Genomic DNA, 20856 nt, shown 5'->3' with positions numbered 1-20856 from the left:
GTGTGTGTGTGTGTGTGGCATCTGTGTTTGTGCGTCTGCGTTTGCGAGCTAAAGCCGAGCTCACAGTAGGATCGCCCCTTTTTCTTGTCAACCTCACCCCACTTCTCTCTCTCTCTCTCATCTCCCTCCATCTCTCCCACTACTGGACAGACTGGGAGACGACCCCTCTTCTTCCACCCCGCTGACACCCCTTTTCTTTCCTTCCGCTCCCTTCCTCCCACCCTCCTTTCCCTCCATCGCCGATCTGCAGCAGAACCCCTGCTACGCTCCGACTCTTCCCCCTCCGTTCCTCCGTCCCTCTGTCGCCGCTTCTGCCGCAGAAACGCCCCCCCCGACCGCTACAACGGACTGGTACATGACCTCTTTAACTGCCGTTCCCCTCCCATCCTCCATTCCCTCCCTCTTTCCCCTCCCTCCTCCCCCAAATCACGGCTTCTGCAGCAGTCCCTCCCACTGGATGGGCTGGGAGAAGACCTCTCTCTCCAGCCACATCTCGTAGCTGTAGTGGAAGTCCTCGGGCAGCTCGACGCGCTGTCCCAGCACGCTCTGCAGGCAGTTGTCCACGGGGGCAAACTCCCCGTTCTGGTTCTTGTCGTAGCGGCGGCTGTTGAACTTCTCGATGCTCTCCCGCAGGGCGCACTCCTCCGCCTGGAAGTCCCACGGCCGCGCGTCGATGTCTGGGAGGAGAGGAGGGAGGAGAGAGGGGGAGAATCAAACTCACTGACGCTTCTCTTGAGGAACGCTTTAATATTCATGCATTGTGCATTATATATATATTAACATAAGGGTGCAGTGTCCCTCAGCTAGGTGACCTATCAGTGTCCTTGAGCTGAAGTCTGCATTGGAGCGTCAGCAAAATGCCTAAAATGTAAATGTAAAATTCTAACTTTTTCATACTGATGGCACAAAATGCAAAACACATTCAGGAAACATATCCCCGAGGAATGCTAAAGTAAAACTGTTGCATTAATTATATGGATATCTAATTGGTTCTCTGCAGTGAATAGCTGTTGCTTCAGTGGGGAATGTGTATGGAGGAGGAAACACTTAACAAAAATGGGTTGTGATCATTGATTAAATAGATATTACCATTATCCAGCTACATCCTCATTTTCTTCGATATCCAAACATTTTTTCCCCCTCTCTCTCTCTCTCTCTCTCTTTCTGCCTCTATCCATCTCTCTCTCCAACACTCGTGGTGACAGATCGCTTGCTCTCCCGCGAGGGACCGTGACCCTGAGTGTCCCTTTTCTCTGTTGCTATGGCAACACATTCCAGACTGTTCACCAGTGACTGCACGGGCATTTCATTTCACACACACACATATGCACATAATCCCACACAGACAGATACATAAACCTACACGCACACACACGCGCACACACACACTATTAGCTATAAAACATCCTGTAAATCAGGCAATTAGCATTTATTAACCTGACATGTCATGTTCACGCAGTCACCTTGGGTAAATGTATTCTTTTTTCCACCTTCAATAATAGAGTCAGTGGCTTCTATTTATCAACCCTGTGTGAGTGCAGAGTGGGACTGCTGGGACCAGTGAACTTCATGATGATTTCATCTATTAAGATCTGAAAAGCCAAACTAAGTTACGGCTCCAGGAGGATAACAAATAAGGGCCGGTGTGTATTCTGGGCATTACTGTACTCACTGTTTCCCAGATCTAGGCTGAGCTCCAAAGCTTCTGAAGACATTAGGCTGGCAGACGCTGTACAAGCCTTTGAGACTCTTTTTTAAAGCTATTTTTCATTAAGGCTGCGCTAGGCAAGAGATTTATGTAACAATGCCCCTGTCTCATCACCCTAAATCACAGCAATAGAGAAGAGCGTCCCATCCCTACTAATTGAGACGTCATAAATTTGCTCTATTTGCCCTAATGAAATTCTGCTGTCAGGTCTGGACACTGGCAAATGTTCTTTGTGCACAGAAAGTGCCGAATCAAATCTTAAGATCAAAATCCTAAACTTTATCCTAAACAGCAACTCACCAGCGATGGCTGAACTGCAGCCAAATAACATTTTTCACCGTCTCCACCAGCAACAAAGAAGAAAAAAATCTAGGTCCCTGGAATGTGCAGCTTACTGATGTCATGTTATATGATTTCTGGGTAAAGAAGTCCTTCAAACCTTCAAAAATTCAAACAATTATCTCTCGCTGAGACTTTGGGTCGCCAAAGTGTGCAGTTGCCTAGTGCGGCTTTAAGTTGGAGCTTTATTATATAACATGTTTGCATTGTATTTGCACTGATTTTGAGTTGCTGCCTGAGATTTGAATTGTCCTCCTTTATTGGATTATTATTTAAGTTTTCAATACCCTTCATTTTAATAGGTATTCTGTAGATATGTAGCTTATTGCTGTTACTTCTTAGTGTTTTATCAATGTTGATGTAATCGATTTCAAATGTTGTTAGATTTCTTTATTTCTTAATGACACAGTGTAACTTGTGTTCTTCATGAATCCGGTTCCTCTGGCTGATTCTCACCATTTCCGTACGCCCAGTCGTCATTGAGCCTGTGGCGGACCTTCTGGTAGATGGCTGACATGGTCTTCATGTTGCTCTTCCTCCACTGGCGGCCCAGGTACTTGGTCTGGATCTTGAGCAGCTTCAGGACATAGAGCTGCATCATGGCCTGCTTCACCTTCAGGGCTCTCTTCAGGATGGGGGCAGACTTGAACACCACCAGCATCTGATGGGGAACAGGGAAGAGGAGCATGTTTGACTGGATGTGATATTAACTGGAAAGACTGATGGGGGGAAAAAGGAAGGGCAGGAGTGAGGGATTGAGGAAGACTGGGGGAAGCTGTGGACAAAACAGAGGCACAACGCAAAAAATGTCCATCTTAACAAGACATTTAATCGAGTAGTGAGTCTTAAAATTTTGATTTCCTTAAAACAAATGCAAAAATTCTGCCAGTGGGGTGAGATAATTTCACTTGTTTCCAATGCAGTTTAATCTGTTGTGAGATTTTTCTTGAAATAAGTACCAATATCTTGAAATAAGGCAGATCCATCCACTAGTATCAAGAGAAAGATTGAATCCTGATTCCTGACACCTGATTCAATTGGATTTTAATCAAATTATCTGATTATCTGGCAGATTTTATTTCACTTGTTTTAAGAAAAAGACTCAACACTTGACAAAATGACCTATAAGATGTATTATTATTTTTTTGCAGTGGATGAAAATGTGTTTCCCAAGGCTCTACTGCTGTGTGAGAGCAGATTTACTCACCATGGTCCTGGAGTGTTTCCACTTGGTCAGCTTGTTAAGGATCCTCAGCAGGTTGATGCAGGAGAACAGATTCCTCCAGCAGAATTGGTTGCTGTCTCCCGCTTCCTAGAGACACACACACACACACACACACACACACGCACACACACACACATACATACAGGTCAAAATGACACTGGGAAGGGAACATTCCAAGTTGACCTTCATCCAGTGCAGACCAAGCGGATGTCAAGCCAGCAGCGTTTTGACTCACCAGGCTTTCAGCTGTGAGCTCAGGCATCTCATGGACCACACAGTGGGGGAAGTCCAGCACACATATACTGCAATGAGAACACACACACACACACACACACACACACACACACGCACATATAAGAAGCAGTAGCCTCACATACCAACATACTGCTGTATATAAATCAGTTAAAAGTATCACTCTCCTTGACTTTCTGTACATTATTTTGTGCCACAAAAGGATTCAAATGCAGACACAGGCCCAGTTTTTTCATCAGCAGGGGAAGATTTCTGCCATCTAGAGTGTGGCATAAGGATTTTTTTTCCCCATTAACAACTGAACCCCCCTATCTTGGGATTGCCACGGCGATGCCATCTGTGCCACCTTCTACAGCCTGCTGATACACATTGATGTGGCCTAGCAGTCACGCCCATATTTAGTTATCTTGTACTGTAATTCCTGCAGGTCGTGCAAGACAAAGCCTCCGCTACTGTTGCTATGAGAATATTGAAATTGGAAGGACTGTGCTGTTTTGCCACAATTTGACATATTTTTAACTTTTTGCTCTCGATGCTCTGAGTGCTCTCAGTGCTGATGGGAACATGCGGCGCTCTTTCCTGTTGGAAATACTGGCAGAAAGTGTCAGTACTGTGCGGAGAGGTTCCTGATGTACACACAGTCCTGAGTCGTGAGTGTTGGAGCTTAGTTTGTCTCCAAACAACTGACAGCAGTGCAAGGAGCTGGATGTGTTATTGAGAGAAAATGAGGATCCTACCTGTTTTTGGCACTGATATAGGACATGATGTTCTGGTTGAAGAACTTGAGGATGAGTGGGATGCAGTTGGCAAACACCAGGTGCTGGGAGACGATCTCAAACTGCAGGAAAAGAGGAGGTAGCAGGGAGGAACAGTGGTTAGGGAGACTGTCCTGTAACCGGAAGATCACAGGTTTGATCCCCGCAACAGCCAAAGTGTCCACCAACTGCCAAGTGTCCCGGAGCAAGACACTCAACCCCTCACTCATTGTAAGTCAGTGTGGATAGGAGCATCAGCTAACTGTCTGAAAATGTACATGTACTTTCCTCGCAAAGCTCCAAGCACGACTCTGTCTCTTCCTGTGTCTCTCTCTCTCCTACTAACTATCAAATGAAGAAGAAATACCATAAAAATAACTGTTATCCTTGCTTTTCGTGATTATAATTCTTCTCTGGCCATAAAGCAATTGCTTATTTTTTCAGCCGCATTAAGGACATTTCTCATAGATGATGATGTTACTGAGATATCATCTTAAAAACCCTGGCAGGGGGAAATCTATAGCTTTCAAAAGAATAGAAGAAAAGAATAATCCTCTAGCCTATTAGACTCCTGTATTATTGATGAGCTTTCTGTGTGGGGCAAAGGTCAAGGGAAGGGGGATTTCTATTCTGATGTGGCAGCAATGCAAATCCTTCCCCTCGTCCAAGAAACACGACCGAGATTTAAAAACGAGAGCGATTACACTGCTGAATCTGTCATCAGTTCAAATTTCAGTATTTTAATTGACTGCGGTAGTTAAAAATGTATTATAGATGCCAGTGTATGTACTGTCCTGTTGTCTGCATGTAAAGATTCCTTGATGGGCTCAGGAGGTTTATAAAGGAGGATTCATCCAATGTATTCACCCTTCGAAGCGAACAACACAATGCCTGTGTGGCAGTCAATCAATTCAAGGGATTGACTGACATGACTGACCTTTTTGGCTGCATTCTGCCTCTGTATTTGATGCTATATGCTAATGCGCCTGTCTGTTCTTCTGTGTGTATTCTCCTTTTCTGGCAGCAGAGGGCGCTACCACTATAACTGTACAGTACAGCCGGTTCAGAGAGTGTGAAAGCATCTACCTTCCTAGCAACAGAAAACACCCTGTCCCCATCCTACTGTACTGAAGCCATTCCACAACATGGTGGGTTATTTGATTTGGGCATATAGCCAATATTGACTAAAACACTCCATACTAAATAATGTTTGTTTTGTGAGAGGGAGAGAGACTGAGAGAGAGGGGGGGGGAGAGATGATTTTCTTACAGCTGAGGACAAGTACTGCTGATAGGGGAAATATAACAGGATATTAACTCCTTGAAATAGGACCCAAATCCTCTTTAAATTTGATATATCTATATAAGGTGATGCTCTCTCTCTCTCTCTCTCTCTCTCTCTCTCTCTCTTTTACTGTCTGTATGGAGATAAATAGAGCATAAACTGTGTCTATCAGTCTAGCGCAGGAAGATTCAATGTAATGGGGGTCTGAAGGTGGGGGGTGGGGGGTGGGGAGGAGGATGAAAGAGGAGGAAAGTAATGGAACGGTTGACCTGGTAATCGCAGAGGTGGAGGATGGCGGAGGTAGCATGGGGGGAGGTGAACGGCTTATAGAGGGGGAGGGGGCGGGGCAAGATGGAGAAGGAGGAGAAAAGGGGGATAAATGGAAGAGAGGCTGAGGCAGAATAAAGATGCTGATGTGAAGTGCCTGTTGCAGGTGGAGATGGAGATGTGTGTGTATGTGTGTGTGTGCTAACCTGATAGATGTGGTTGAGTTTGAAGTGTTTGAGCAGCAGCAGCAGCAGAGCAGAGATGGCCTTGACGATGATTTCCTTGTGACGGTTCACATCGATGCCCAGCTTCATGCTCTGCAGGACGGTGATGCTGCAGAGACACACAGACATTCATTTTCGGCTGTATTTTATCAAAGGGAAAATTCAAATGTCTGTAAAAAGACAGCCTTGCTACAAATGAGGAAATAGTATAGCTGGTGTCAGTTATAGTATATTAATCATACATTTGTTGTCAATATAAGAATATTTAATTCGATTTCTAGAGTACTAGTGTTCAGAGATTGTATAGTGCTTAATTAAGACCTCCACTTTTGGAATGACATGTACTCTGCTGGCCTAGGATCAAATCCCAACAAATCACACCTTTTCTCCGGTGTCTTCCCTACTTTGTCTCTCTCTCAGCCTTGCTACTGTGTCAATAAGTGGAAATAAATAAATATAGCAATACAAAAATACCAAAAGGAGAGGACTGTCCACTCTTCTTTTAAAAACAAGCAGATTTAGTCCCCTAGTGCATATTGATCATTTTGCTAGCTAGAGCTAGCTAGCTAAAAATGATTTCAAAACATGATGAAAAAGTCAAAATTTCAGCCACAAACCATGTTAGACAGGGTTGTGACTTGTGACCAAATATAATTTATTCATCTAGCGGGAAATTCTCTTTTCACCCTCTGGTTGAGACAGAGGGGGAGCTAGCTAATCTAGCACCCCAGGAGCAAGTAGGGGTTAAGTCTCAAACTATTACACCATTCCATTGCCCCAAAATAAGATAGGATATGTATTTCCAATTGTATTCCAATAGTAAAAAAAAAAAAAAGTCTATTTTTCCTCAGATGCCGACTAGTTGAATAGTCAGAGGAAAGAATATTTCTCTCTGAATACAAGAGGAGTGAAGGAGTTGTGTGAAAACTTGCAGCCAAAGGTGTGAAAATTCATAGAAGGTTAAATTACAAAACTATTACTTCCTTTTATAGACTAAATACTGCCCAATAAACACCAGACATGATTTGTAGAGAATGATGTTTTAAGTGCAGTAAACGGTGATGAAGTTTGATAGCGTACAGGTGTCTCAGCCCCTGAATTTGGCTCTTGATGTCAGCTGCACCATATAACAGCAGCGCCATGGGAAAAAGATTTATGGAGTACTCTAGACTACAGCAGTCTTTCTACTTACGGCATCTCCTCAGGCAGTACATCAGCCAAGATGTTAATAGAGTCGGTTTTGGCTTTGGAGGTTGGGGCCGCGGCCAGCAGCAGCTTCAGAAGGGCAATCTGAGACAGGATACAATACGGTAAAGCAAAATAATGACACTTCACTATCTGTTTGGCTAGAGTTGTTTAGCCCAGAGAGATATATCGTGTCGAGTAAACTGTGGGATCTGCTTCAACAACTTTTCAAGACCTGAGACTATCCAAATTCTTTTTCCACACTTTTTTTTTCCAGACCTGCATAAGAAACCTGTTTCCAATCTAATTTCATTCCACTGCCTTTGAAGATATTGCACCAAAAGCTACATTTGAAGCCAGATTCAAAGTCATATTTGGCGAGAGCTCTCTTTGAAGCAGGATGAAAACACACATTTTATATTGTATAATGTGTTTACAGGGCTGAAAAATGCTGGGAAGGATTCTGGAAAATGCCAGATGGTGGTTTGATTGGTGACCATATCAAACAAAGAGCAATATTGCCAATCATGAGATGATAAATAGTATCGATCAGTTGAGCCACTCACCACATACTGGGAGAGGTTAGGAAGCATGCCCAGGTACAGCATCTCCGCCGGCGTCTCCTCCACCTCCTCCTCACCCTACACAACACAACACAACACACACAAACCGTCACACACACACAAACACACACACACACACACAGATACACACATGAATTCAACACTTAATGGAAAATTCAAGCTTTGCAAGGATACAGTTTACAGCTTGTTGGTATGTATTTTTATGGCTTGTCATGCATGAGAAGCCATATTTTCAAAGAGGGAAGTCATACAAGTAAAAAAAATCTATGCATGGTGGCATTACTGACCAGAGTCATTGGACACTGTTGTAGATCCTCCTCTCTCTTGATCTGGACCTCAGCAATGGAGACATATTTGTGCTGGAGGAAGAGAGAGAAACAAGTCTGTAACGAGCGGATAGGGAGCGTTACAAAAGGTACTCTTAAAAAAGTATGTGTCACTTTCAGAACATCCGTATGTGTTGTTTGGGATGACACAGATTTGTGTAAATTTTCAACTTTCTCACATATGTTAATAACACATTATGTTATGTTATGTAGTCTTGAAAAATATCACAAATGTGTTTTACAAAACTAGACACATAGATATGTTGAAGCTGATACACATTTAAGAGTGTATAATGTACTGTATGGTTTTGAATAAAAATCTGCATATGAAGGGTTAATTCCAAAATGCTCTTTATCTATTTATCTATACATATACAGTATATATATATAAAAGATGCATCTTGCAAGACGTTAATTAGAATTGTTGATTGACGACCAGAAGGGTATTTCTCGGTGTAACTATACTTCTCAGTCTGTTAAAAAGAGAGGTATGGATTTCTAAGTGGGATGTCAATGTCTGGGGTTTCAGCAGTGAGAGAGTATTGATTAAGAAAATGGAGAGGGAGAAGGACAGAAGGAATTGTGTGTGTGTGTGTGTGTGTGTGTGTGTGTGTGTGCCCACATGTATGCGCGTGAATGATTGAACAAGCCAGAGAGTGAGAAATATAGAGTGAGAATAAGAAAGTGAGAAAGGAGAGGCAACAGGAGGTATTGATTTCCCTCCTCACCTGTTTAAGAGTCTTGACGCTCTCATGGATGGGTCTAGGCAAGCCCACCAGTGTCTCAGTGTCACTAGAAAACAATGAACCCTTGTTTAAAAAATAAATTAGAAACGACATGAAACGTACTGAAAGTAAATCTGAAATTCCTCAGCTTAAAAAAATCTAATTGCTCCAAATAAGAACATCTATTTTTTCCTGTGAATGATTTCTTTGTTTTATTATAATGAATGATGTGAGGATAACGCCTTCTCGTCTCCAGTGAAATACCTACTTTCCCAGAGTAAAGCCGATGAACTTGTTTCTACTGGTCTCTAGGAAGTGCTCGATGTCTTTCTCCCTGTGGACAGGCAGACAGCGTTGTGAGGCTACGGTCGCTTTCGACTCGACCGAGGACAGCTGCTGCCAGAGGTCTGTATTTCAACACGCATCCAACCGGCCGCTTTTTGTAACTGGAGCGTTCTCATGCATACACACACCCACACAAACCCACACACCAGCACACAGCGTACTGCATTAGCTTTCTCAAATCTCATCAGTCACACTGTGTGCTGCCGCTCTGTGTGAAGGGTTCAGAGCCTCCTACTGATCAGCACTTAATCAACCCAGCGTGTTTCTGCGCTCTGCTTCAAGGGTACACACACACACACACACACACACACACACACATAGCAACAAACACACAACCTTAACAGTAGGGTTTGCTGAGGTAAATACACAATACAAGTTTGCTGATAATAAGAAATGGATGATAAATGCTGTGCTATAATTCGTTCACTAGTGGCCCTCGCTTCTCCCCGCTCTCCATCTCAGATGAATTATTCATGTCCCCAAAGCAGCAGCACCCTGCAGAGACACACGGGCTACCTTCTCTAATATACAGATGGAGAACATACTGCTGGAGGAAAAGTGGGGAGGGATAACAGAGAGAGGGTTTTTAGATTTTCTTTTAACTTCTCATATGGTGTATCAGGGTGGGAAATTGACACCAGCTGCCAGCCAAATGGTGGTAAGTTGTGGCTGTGGGTGGTAAGTTTGTGTGCTATAGTGTAGGTTCTGTTCTAAAAACTGTATCGGCTAGAAGAATAGTGAAAGTGTTTTGGGATGCCATTGTGGCTGCTGCACTGGATGCATAGTAGGGCATATTGCAGCATACAGTGATTTGGATTCAAGTCACTGAAGGAGGAAATAAGTGTAAATAATGCACATTATTCATAGAAATATCTCACCCTATCTGCTTTCATTGCTATTTTGTGTATAGGATCAGTGACTATGCATTAATTTAACAATTCAAATTACATGAGAGCATTTTGAAGCCTTGTTTCAAAGTTTGAGGACAGGCAAAGACTGTATATAATTGAGATATTCAAATGTTATCGTCTCAAAAGGTCACCAGTCAGTGTGACAGGTGACCCCTTATTGATTTATCCACCAAAGACAAATTTCACCGGCATTTGGCACTAGGCGGGTATTAATTTCGGAACCTGAGTGCTGCCATTTGAAACTAAGTTAGAAATTCAAACTAAGCAGTCACATTGACAAATTATAAGCTAATAAATGCCAAATTCTCCCTGTAAGGTTGAAGAGTCAGTGTTTAATTTGAGCCCCGGATCCAATTCCAAATAGTCCCAGAACTGAGAGGAGTAACTTTTACCCTGGCAGATGTAGACAAAGTTACTGACCGGATGTGTTCCTGTGAAGCTTAATAGCTAAAACATTTATACACTCATGGCAGGTTTTAGACATACAGATTGCATGATGCTCATGTTATGTCTCTACGGTGAGGGAAGCGAGTGCCCTGCAGTAGATGATAAACCGTCGCTGCCTCACCTGACTTTAGGGGCCCAGGGAAGGCCCTTGGGGAAGTTGACCCTCTCCGTGGGGGGTCTGAGGGGGGGCGGAGGCGGAGGGGGCTGGATGATGACATCACGGTCCAGGGGGTCCACCTCGCCCTCGATGCCGCTGTCCGCGTCCTCTGGGTCCTCCTCCTCGTCGCGGGCGTCGTCGTTCTTGAAGGGGTCCCGCTCGTTGTACGTGTCCAGGCTGTCCTGCTTGACCAGGGGCTGGGAGAGAGGACAGGGAGTCAGCCGCACCGGGAGGCTAACACACACACACACACACACACATACACACACACAGAGGCTGTTCATGTCAACATCTGAACCAGGGTGACGTTACCCATGAGCACACACCGAGGAATTACTTACCCATCCCATTTCCTAAATTTAAAGTGGGAAAATGGCAAAACTGAGCTCAGATTAGCATCTATAAACAACTAGACCCAAGTCCCCCACATCAACTGGGACCTTTGTCTGACAGTGTATAGAAGCCTTTAACTTGCTGGAAAAAATCACTAATTGCAATACTCTAGGACTGGAATAATTTTTAGTTTTTTATTTGGAAGAGGTCAAGTTAAAGGAGACTACCGGTGTTATTTAGAGTTACAGCCCATTTACTACTATCTACATCTAATTTATATTTCCCCCAATCATATTGTTTTGCAGGGCAATACATCATTTTATTTTTTTAACATTTACTTTAAAATACAAATTACAGTGTCAAACCTATCTTGTAATTAACTGCTGTCCCGCCTAACAAAGATGCCCCAAAGAAGAAGAAATGGGTGTGACAATAAAGTTTGTAAGGCAACATGTTTTGAGGGATTATTTCCTGAAGGAGTCTTCCATCTCTTCCTGTGTGTGTCTGGTGACTGACAGAAAGCAGAGCGCAACGATATGAACACTGATATGAAAACTTGGGCACAATGAAATAACGATAAAACAGAAACTTTGACAAAACTGTATTAAGGCTTCATGTTTACTGTGATAAATTATCTAACTCGGGCAATTTTCAAGTCTGTGCAAGTTGCTTTTTATGCTGTACAAGAAGGAATTGCAGCAAATGGCTTCTTCTTCTGAAGGAAAGTGATTCCCGATATCTCCCACTGTGTGCTGACACGACTAGGAATAATGTAAAGTACAGGGGCAAACCAGACGACTGGCACAAACTTAAAAAGCACCGGTATTATCCTTTAACTCACTTCTTGGACCGTATATCGAAAAGAACACTGCCATGTTGGAAACTGGAGAATTATCAAAAGCCTGGAAGAGCTACTCATCACTCAGTTACTGTTCGGCCGATTCTTCCTCCAGGTGGGAGAAAATGTCACTTTCCACAGCAACCGCAAGCAACATTTCTGATTCAACTTACCACACATCTGCATTCCAAAAGATACAGGCATAAAAAGTGCAAGCAAGGCCCAACAATACTACGACTTTACACTGAATTGTTATCTACAAGCATCCCCATTTCAGTTCAACTGCAAAACACACACACACACATGGTAACTAAGTTCAAACAGATTCTCCAAGCTAAATGAATGACCGTGGCAAGCATCAGGCATGAGGCAGCGTTACTGACATTAGTCGAGCCAGTGCAGTCAATGTATGGTGCGCCGGTGGTAGTAGTAGTAGTCGTCCAAGTGAGGAATATAGTGAGTGTAGGGTGGGAAGGAGGTGGGGGGGGGGAGGGAGGGAGGGAGGAGGAGGAGGTGAAACCGTGTTGTGAGCCATTCTCTATGGAGAAGCCATTCTCTGCTAAGTGGGAGGTAAGCTGGTGTTTTTCTATCGGGGTTAAGGGACAATCGCTTTCAACCACATCCATTAAAGAGGTCAACCTGAACTCGAATACAACGATAACAACAACAGAAAAAACATGTTCCTGGCATAGCGATCATGCTGATCTCAGTTCACCTCCTCAATGAGTGTAATTCAATGAGATCGACCCTTTACTCCAGAGTCTAGAGTGAGTGAGTGAGTGGAGGCCAAACCTGGTAGCGATGTGATGAAGACTAAAGGGGAGAGGCTACTGTTGATGTCTGCAGTGACTGGTGAGATTACTGTCTCTATGGGACAGTGGATAGTGACCGCTCCAGCCCCAATGACAACAGCCAGCAAGTCAGCCCTGTCTCTCAATCCCCACCTCATATTGAGCAGGCCGCAGTGGAGGAGGAGGAGGAGGAGAGAGGAGGAAGAGGAGGAAGAGATAAGGTGGGGAAGAAGAAGAAGTGGGAGAGGAGGGAAGAGGAGGAAGGGAAGAGATAGGATGGGGAAGAAGGAGAGGGAGAGGAGAGAAGAGACATGATGGGGAAGAAGTGGGAGAGGAGAGAAGAAGAAGAGGATGAAGAGAAGAAATATGATGAGGAAGAAGGAGTGGGTGAGGCGAGAAGAGGAAGAAGAGGGAGAGGAGAAATAGGATGGGGAAGAATAATTGAGAGAGGAGAGAAGAGGAAGAGGAGAAATAGGATGAGGAAGAAGAAGTGGGAGAGGAGAGAGGAAGAAGAGGAGGAAGAGAAGAGATAGGATGGGGAAGAAGACGTGGAAGAGGAGAGAGGAGGAAGAAAATGATGTGAATATGAAGAAGAGGTGGAGAGGGAAATGGGGGAACATAAAGAGGAAGAGAAAGGTGAAGAGGGAGAGGGGGAAGGAGGAGGAAAAGAAAGTGGAATGGGAGAAGGACAGGGAGGGATTAGGGCAAGAAGACAGAGAGGATGAGGATGAGGAGAGAGATAGATGAGTAGCTATAAAAGGAGGAGGAAGAAGAGGAAGAGCTAGAAGTGGAGAATTAGGAGGAGGAAAAGAGAGTAGAGGAAGGAGAAAATGGGGTTTGGAAAAAGGTGGAAGAGAGGATGGAAAAGAAAAAAAATGGCAAATGGGAGAAGTAAGGAGAGGAAGGGGATGAGTATAAAGCAAAGATGGGTGGGAGTGAATGGAAGAGAGACTGTGAACAGAGGAAAAAGGTAAAAGATCAAAAAAAGGAAAGGAAGACAATGGAGAACAAATATGGAGTGGGGGAGAATTAGATGAAGGATCAGAAGTGAAGTGGAGTTAGAAGGGCTGCACCACCGCAGATACTGATTCTGAGTACTTAACTTTGAGTTTCCGATCCATTACTTTCACAGAACAACACAGATTTTGAATTTGAGGTCTTGATGGAGATATAATTACATTTTCTGTGCAAGAATATTTTTAAAATCCTTATGTGTGTGAAAAAGGTAAAAAGGGCTACGGTTGCTCAAGTATCGGTACCGGTGCATCCCTAAAGGATATGATAAGGTTAGGTGACAGAAGAAGGAAAGGAGAAGAGGAAGAAAGAAAGGAAGACAGGTAGAAAGGAAAGAGAAAAGAAGGTGGCGGGGTCGTAGGAGAGGAGTGCAAAAAGACTAGCTCGATGCAGAGGGAAAATGCAGAGGAAAAAAAAGAGGGAATTTGTGGGTAAAGACCTGCTTCTTGGGAAAGGGACTGTCTCCTTCCAAGCTATCAACAAAGGCACTCTGTGGGGACACAAGGAAGAGCGGCAATGAGAAACCAGAGGGCAATCAGAGAGAGAGAGAGCCTGCTGTACGCAGTCCAGTCAAAGCTCCACAAACAAAGAGTTAGGATTCCCAAAGTCGTCCGAGCACCAAGATCACCTCTGCCTCCGCTGACTTACAACGGAGAAGCGATGAAGTTGGCACTAAAACACTGTTGGAAAACCCAACCTGGCACTGTTACAAAGCGTTAGAGGATGAGTTAAGGAAGGAATTAATGGAGCCTAGATTTTTTTTTTTTTTTTTTTTTTTTAATCGGACCACTTTCCTAGAAACGGATAAAACCTGCAAGACTGAGCGAAAAAATCAGTCTTGAGGGTGAATCCATAGCCAGATAATAGATATTAAAGGGATATGTGACGATATAAATTAAGACTGTTATTTTTGTTCACCAGGTACTTTTCCTACATGGACACTTCAATAAGCATTCAAGTGGACTACCAGCTGAATGTTAGAGCACAACACACACAGTGGGTGAGCTCACACAGCTACATACAACGGGCCGGGAGTGTGTGCAAGACTGTATTGGTAGCTGTGTGTGCTTGAAATGTTACATTTCTTTTCCTAGCAATCGCTCTTACATGATCGTTCTGTCATTTGCATCATTTGCACTTCTGATTTTTGGTCGAATATCATTTTTGGTGATATAGGAAATGAAGCTTATTCTACTGTTGCATTTATTGTAAGGCGTCCGGATGAGAGCGCTAGCTAAATGGCTTACATTTAAATGTTCTTTGTATGTATGTTTGAAATGAAATATTTGTGTGTGCATGTCTGTGAATTTGAAGTGAACTGCTTGTGTGTACAATGTGTTTGCGTGTGAGGAAGCAAATAGTAAAGTAAATAGTAAAGTAAGTGCTTGTGTGCATGCAAAAACTATCCATGTCTATATATCTATAAACTCTGTAAGCGTGTGTGTGTTTGTGTGTGTGTGCGTGTGTGTATGTTTGTGTGTACCCTGCGGCTGCGGCGGCCTCTCTTCTGCTGCTGCTGCTGTTCGATGAGCTCCATGGCGGAGGCCGGGGGCGAGGCGGCTCTCATGGCCCGGACCACCTTGATGCTGTCCTCAGGCAGGGGAGGCAGGTTCAGACGCTCCCGGCCCCGAACCTTCAGCTCCTGCAGCTCCTCGAACCCCCCCAGGGTGAACTGGAGGAGAATGACGGACACAGACGACACAGCGCTTTACAGGCCCATGTACAGTGAAACATGGGGGAAAAAAAGAGTCAGGAGGAGCAGAATGCAGCTGGTTGTATCTTTATCAGTCAACAATTCAGTTTGTAGACTGAATCAGTCAAGACATTCAAGATACTATATGGTTATGTAATGGTAATGCAAGAAGTACAAAAGTAAACTGCACACAGAAGAGCATCTACCAACAAATGCAAATACATTATATACACAAAGACACAGAAACACACAGGCACACACACATGACTTTTAGGATTAGTGTGCATGTGTCGATGTTTGAATGTATTTATGCGTACCTTGAAGCCAGGCAGGTCGTCCCGAATGAGCAAGGTGCGTGTGTGTGTGTGTGTGTGTGTGTGTTTGTGTGTGTGTGTGTGTGTTACACTAACCAGTATGGTCTTCCAGAGCAGCAGGAGTACTTTCTTCATGGGGAAGTGCGGGGCATTCATGCTGCAGAACTTGGTCACCATGGTGAAGAGCAGCAGGGCGAAGGGCTCTCCGCTGCACAGAGGAGAACCTGAGGGGTGACAGGTTAAAGACATTTCATTTATTTTTATTTTTTTTGTTCACTTTAAAACATACTGTATGTTCTGTACTGTACTTAATAACTGGAAGTAAGAATAAAAGGCTTAGAGGAAGATTTTAGCAATACTTATTTAGCAATAAAGAGCACATTATCCAAAGGTCTGAGTGAACAGATTGAAACAGATCATAAAACAAAATAAAAAAATAGATCTTTAAGTATGGTACTTAATTTAAGCATTTGGTTGAAAAAATTATAACACTTTTACTGACAGAACCCCCTATACTTTGGAGATACTGAATGATGAGCTTCGAGAAACATTTTTTTCCCATCTATGAAGAAAATCATGGCAATCTGTCAAAGCAGAAGTACAAATGGCACACAAGTGCATAAAACGCAAGAAATAACACAAATATAAGATATAATATCAGAGGTGTTTCACTTGTTAATTTTTACACATAAAAGAGTGACTTTACTTTCTTTTCTTTAAACAGATTCCACCCTTGATTCTTGAGCTTTAATAACACACCATGGTATGGAAAGTTAATACTCAAGTCATTAAATAGAAAGCCTTTTTCAATAACAACACATTTACTATGATCAATCAGTGAGCAGTGCGTAAAAATGTACGACTGATGGCATAGCAAAGTCATTACTATGCACATACAAACTTCCACTAAATGCTTACCACACACACACACAAACACACACACACACACCTAGCTCAGTCTTGAAGGCCTCCCTGGCTGTTCTCCACTCTGGTCTGTCGTCTTCTGTTTGAACACGAATGGTCTCCACCATCAGGTACATGATGCTCAGTAACACCCTGCATGGAAGAGGAGCAACACGACTCAGCTTGACCCTGTGTGTGTGTGTGTGGGCGTGTGTGTGTGGGCGTGCGCTCTGCAATTAGTGGATGCCCTACACCAGAGTGCCTTAGAGTAAACGCAACAGTAGAAAAGGTCAGTGGGTCTAAAACGTTTAAAGGAGTGCAAGGAGCAATAATATTGTGCTAAAAACTATAAGGGATGTTTTAAGTAAATCGGTAGTGCAAAAACAAGTGCAAAATACAACAAAGCAGTAATATTATCAGGGCCAGAATCCAAGTTTTTCATCCTCTGGCCACAGCTGAATCCAAAATTCACCACTTTTGTTATTTAACCAAGAAATTCTGCTTCAATGACTCCTAAATAGTGTTTGAGTAGCTGCCAGACGGACTGGCAGAGTAGACAAGCCTACAGGCAACAGGCAGAGAATTAGCTGGGGATAATCTCCCAACCTGGAAACAATGCTAGAGTTTTTAATATTCAAAGGAAAACGAAGAGCAACAGTGCAAGCTAAATGCAAGTACTGGAGGAGGTTTGGTGCATGCGAACTGCATTATGTACACATGTATTCCTACTATGCAAGTGGAAGGTCACCGGTTCAATCCCTGCAACAGCTCATGTGTCCTGAACTGAACGGACACTGAACTGCTAATGTGAGGGAAAATGCAAAATGTGGTGATCTGCTGGGCTCCGCCAGCGTAACGCAGCATCAGCCATTTGTAATTATGTGATGCAAGTCAGGCAGTGGTTTGTGCATTAAGCGCTTTTGTTCACAATCGAAATAACTACAGTGGTTTTCAATTTTATACCGGCAATTAGGTGCAAATCTCCTCTCCTAGTCTGTAATTATTTGTAAGCATTCATCTGGGGGATGCAGACGGAGCTCTGTGTGTGTGTGTGTGTGTGTGTGTGTGTGCGTGCGTGCGTGTGTGTGTGTGTGGAGAGGCATTTACTTTATTTTCCACGAAAATCAATTCCATTAGGCAGAAGCAGAGAGGAGATTGAAAAATGAATGTGAGGGAAAGGGACAAAGAGTGTAATTAGGTTTTTGCAGATTAGGTGTGAGTGCATCAGTGTGTGTGTGTGTGTGTGTGTGTGTGTGTGTGTGTGTGTGTGTGTGTGTGTGTGTGTGTGTGTGTGTGTGTGTGTGTGCATGTGCGTGTGTGTGTGTGTCTGGCAGAACGACACAGAGAGGTGAGCATGAGAAATGTGGAGGTGAATTTCAAAAATGGTGAGAAAAAAAGGCAAGACAGGAGAGAGAAGAAAAAGGAGAAACTGGAAAATAGATTCCTTTTTTAAAAAAATCCTTTCGTACATTACTTATTGTCTGCCTTTTTATAGTTAAAATTAGCTGTTTCAAGCATTCATCAATGACCCTAGAAAAAAAGATTTAAAAAAAGGGGAAAATGAGAAATTAAGTGGCACAGTGGTTAGAGAGCCTCACTGCGATACCCTCTATGTGTCCTAATTGTAATTCGCTCTGTATCAGCCCATCAGCTAAATCCGTACAGTAAAATGTAAATGGAAGTGAGGAAGAGAGGGAGAGAGACCAATATGGAGGATGCAGAGAGAGAGAAGCTATAAATTCGGCGTGTAGCGGAGAGAAAGGGGAAGCAAACTGTGTGTAATGTGGTCGTTTTTCCTCACCTGAGTTCTGTGCTGTCTGCAAGGGAGATGGCAGGCTTCCTCACCGCACTGCTGCACGCCTGGCTGTTACTGCACACACACACACACACACACACACGCACACACACAGTACACTACATTATTGGTGTATTTGAAAGAGACAAGCACAGATAACGCTGATACAATATCGATTCCAGCATCTGTACGTGTGCGTTTTGCTTTTTTTCCAATGCTACTCCACACACGCAAACAAATAAATACAACACAGCTAAGAATATACTGTGGATATCTATATAACGAGCAAAAAGGATAATATTGACGACCAATCAATGCAGGAAATAATGATAAAGGGTTTTTAAAAACACAACCAATCTTCCATTCCTGATGCAAGTTCACCATTTCCCTGCCTTGTTCCTGCTTGTTTGTATTCCCAGTCACATTCCCTACAACTCCATGTGTGTTTGCCTCATTGGCTTGCTCACACTGCTTTGCTCTGTAGCGTGGCGACAGGGAAGGCTGTGCCATGATGACAGAGAGCAGCTTATGTAACAGCATAGGAAGCAGCGGATCCAAGGCGAGGCTGACACCAGCGGCAACAAAGCTGACTTGAGGGAGCTGCTGCCGCGCCGCGTCCTCCACGGGCCGTTTGAAGTGCGGATCACAGACGCGGCGTCTCCCGTATTCCTGCATTTCTATCTCTCTCTTTATCCCCCCCCCACTCTCTCTCTCTCTCTCTTTCTGTCTGTATCTCTCACTCTAGTGGGAGCCTCGTACCCTAAAGAGGAGATGGCGGATTGGGGGATTGGGGAGGGGATTTCTGAAGCAAATTGAGCTCAAAAGATCAGAGGATTTTGAAAAGAGGCCAATGAGAGCAAGAGCAGAGTGGCATATTCAAGACTTAACATCCATCCCTGTGTGTGTGACTGTGTGTGTGTGTGTGTGTTTGTGTGTGTGTAATCTCAAGCTACCCACGGGCTCGGCTCCCATTGCCCTCATTAGAAATCCTTTTTATGAATTTTAAAGCGCTTCAACCGGCACATTAAATTGCCGCACGACGTAATTAAAAACTTGTTTCTTTTCACATCCCTTTGAGGCACAAATGCTTTTCCGCAGAGGGGGTAAAGCTTGCTCAAAGACACACTGGCTCTCGCAGGGGTCGAACCTGCGACCTTTCAGTCACATGACAGGCTCCCCAAACCCGCCGGTGAGTGTTGCCACAGAGCTGGACGTCCGGAAATAACAAGCAAGAAACAAGGAAGACATTCCTTCATGTCAGAGTCATGATCGTGTTTTTACCCTCTGTTACAGACCCCTCCCCTCTTCTTCCTTTATACCCGCAGGCCCTCGCTCGCCCAAGGAGAGACCAAGTAAAAATAGATATGAAGTGTTGTTTTATATCTCTCTGAGGGAGGGGAAGGTCTGTCTGTCTGCCCCTTCCTCTTACCCTCTACTGTAAATACAGCTGCAGGTCTGTAGTCTTATCCACTAAATCCAAGGTGAAGGTGACACTGTGCCACTGCTGCTGGCTGTGGTGGAATTAAAGAAGAGGTATTTTTCACTTTCTCAGCAATTTTATGGCATTGCCTGACGTCAATGAAAGTTTTTTTTTAAGTAGAAACTGTTTAGAAATACTTTTAAATAATTTATACTGCGGCGGTTGGTCCCTTGCCCAGGAATGTACAGGTCGTTTCGGGGACTTGGCACACAGGCAAAATGTGAAATGCTCTGATTGGCTGGCAGTGCTGGCGCTCCACCCCCTTCTGTAGCAACCGATTGGTTGATTTCTAAAGTTCAGTGTTTCTGTGGACGCCAGAGTAAAATCTAAATGGCGAGTAGAAAGGTGATTTTCCCGGTTTGGAACTATGGAGAAATGGCAATGACTGCACATTTCAGTTTTTCATTGTTATTTCTATACTATAAATTCATCTTAAATACTTAAATATGCCAAATACTGTAAAAATGCCACTGTCTGGGATTATTTAATATCGCTAGACACTCTGTTTTTGTTGAGAAAACTGAATTTGACCTCCAAGAACATTTGTGCTGAAACAGAAATAAGTCTGAGTTACCTAGCATTTAATTTCAGGAGAGAAGGTGCCACTTTTTTTGGATATCTAATGTTAGAATCGAACTCTTGCTGTGTTTGGACGTCGGCGTGTTGAGTGTGTCCTACTCACTCGATCTCCATGCTGAGCAGCTCCAGCAGGGCCGTGAAGATGCCCATGTCGTAGAGCAGGAAGACGTTGTGTCTGGACCAGTGGAGCACGTCCACGTCTGTGTCACACTCATCAAACACTCCTTAGGGGACACAACGGGACACACACACACACATAACCAGACTTGATTTATGACTGTTGAATAAAAACACAAGTCACTCATTTTATTTATTTGTTTGAGATTGTTGGCTATTTTTCCGTTTTTTGAAAGTTTTTGAGGCCTTTGCACGTCACTTTGTC

The 20856-nt window shown here is 43.7% G+C and overlaps 1 protein-coding gene across 1 annotated transcript in view; it reads right to left on the bottom strand.

Annotated features, from left to right (window-relative positions):
• Positions 1–426: 426 nt before the first annotated feature.
• The window catches only part of strip2 (striatin interacting protein 2), a 32451-nt gene continuing 12021 nt past the window's right edge, over positions 427–20856 (bottom strand). Inside the window, exons 5-22 of the mRNA XM_071924464.2 lie at positions 20578–20698; positions 18422–18490; positions 16667–16773; positions 15814–15941; positions 15194–15382; positions 14150–14200; positions 10699–10931; positions 9143–9208; positions 8878–8941; positions 8111–8182; positions 7806–7880; positions 7247–7344; positions 6037–6163; positions 4262–4362; positions 3508–3574; positions 3255–3359; positions 2504–2708; positions 427–677 (exon numbers count right to left, since the gene is read on the bottom strand). Coding sequence (XP_071780565.1) covers positions 427–677; positions 2504–2708; positions 3255–3359; positions 3508–3574; positions 4262–4362; positions 6037–6163; positions 7247–7344; positions 7806–7880; positions 8111–8182; positions 8878–8941; positions 9143–9208; positions 10699–10931; positions 14150–14200; positions 15194–15382; positions 15814–15941; positions 16667–16773; positions 18422–18490; positions 20578–20698 — 2129 coding nt within the window. The remainder of the gene's footprint in view (positions 678–2503; positions 2709–3254; positions 3360–3507; positions 3575–4261; positions 4363–6036; positions 6164–7246; positions 7345–7805; positions 7881–8110; positions 8183–8877; positions 8942–9142; positions 9209–10698; positions 10932–14149; positions 14201–15193; positions 15383–15813; positions 15942–16666; positions 16774–18421; positions 18491–20577; positions 20699–20856) is intronic.

Source organism: Centroberyx gerrardi, chromosome 24, assembly GCF_048128805.1.
Source record: "Centroberyx gerrardi isolate f3 chromosome 24, fCenGer3.hap1.cur.20231027, whole genome shotgun sequence".
NCBI lineage: Eukaryota > Metazoa > Chordata > Actinopteri > Beryciformes > Berycidae > Centroberyx > Centroberyx gerrardi.
Note: the sequence above shows the minus strand (reverse complement) of the source record. Positions and strands in the feature narration are given on the sequence as shown.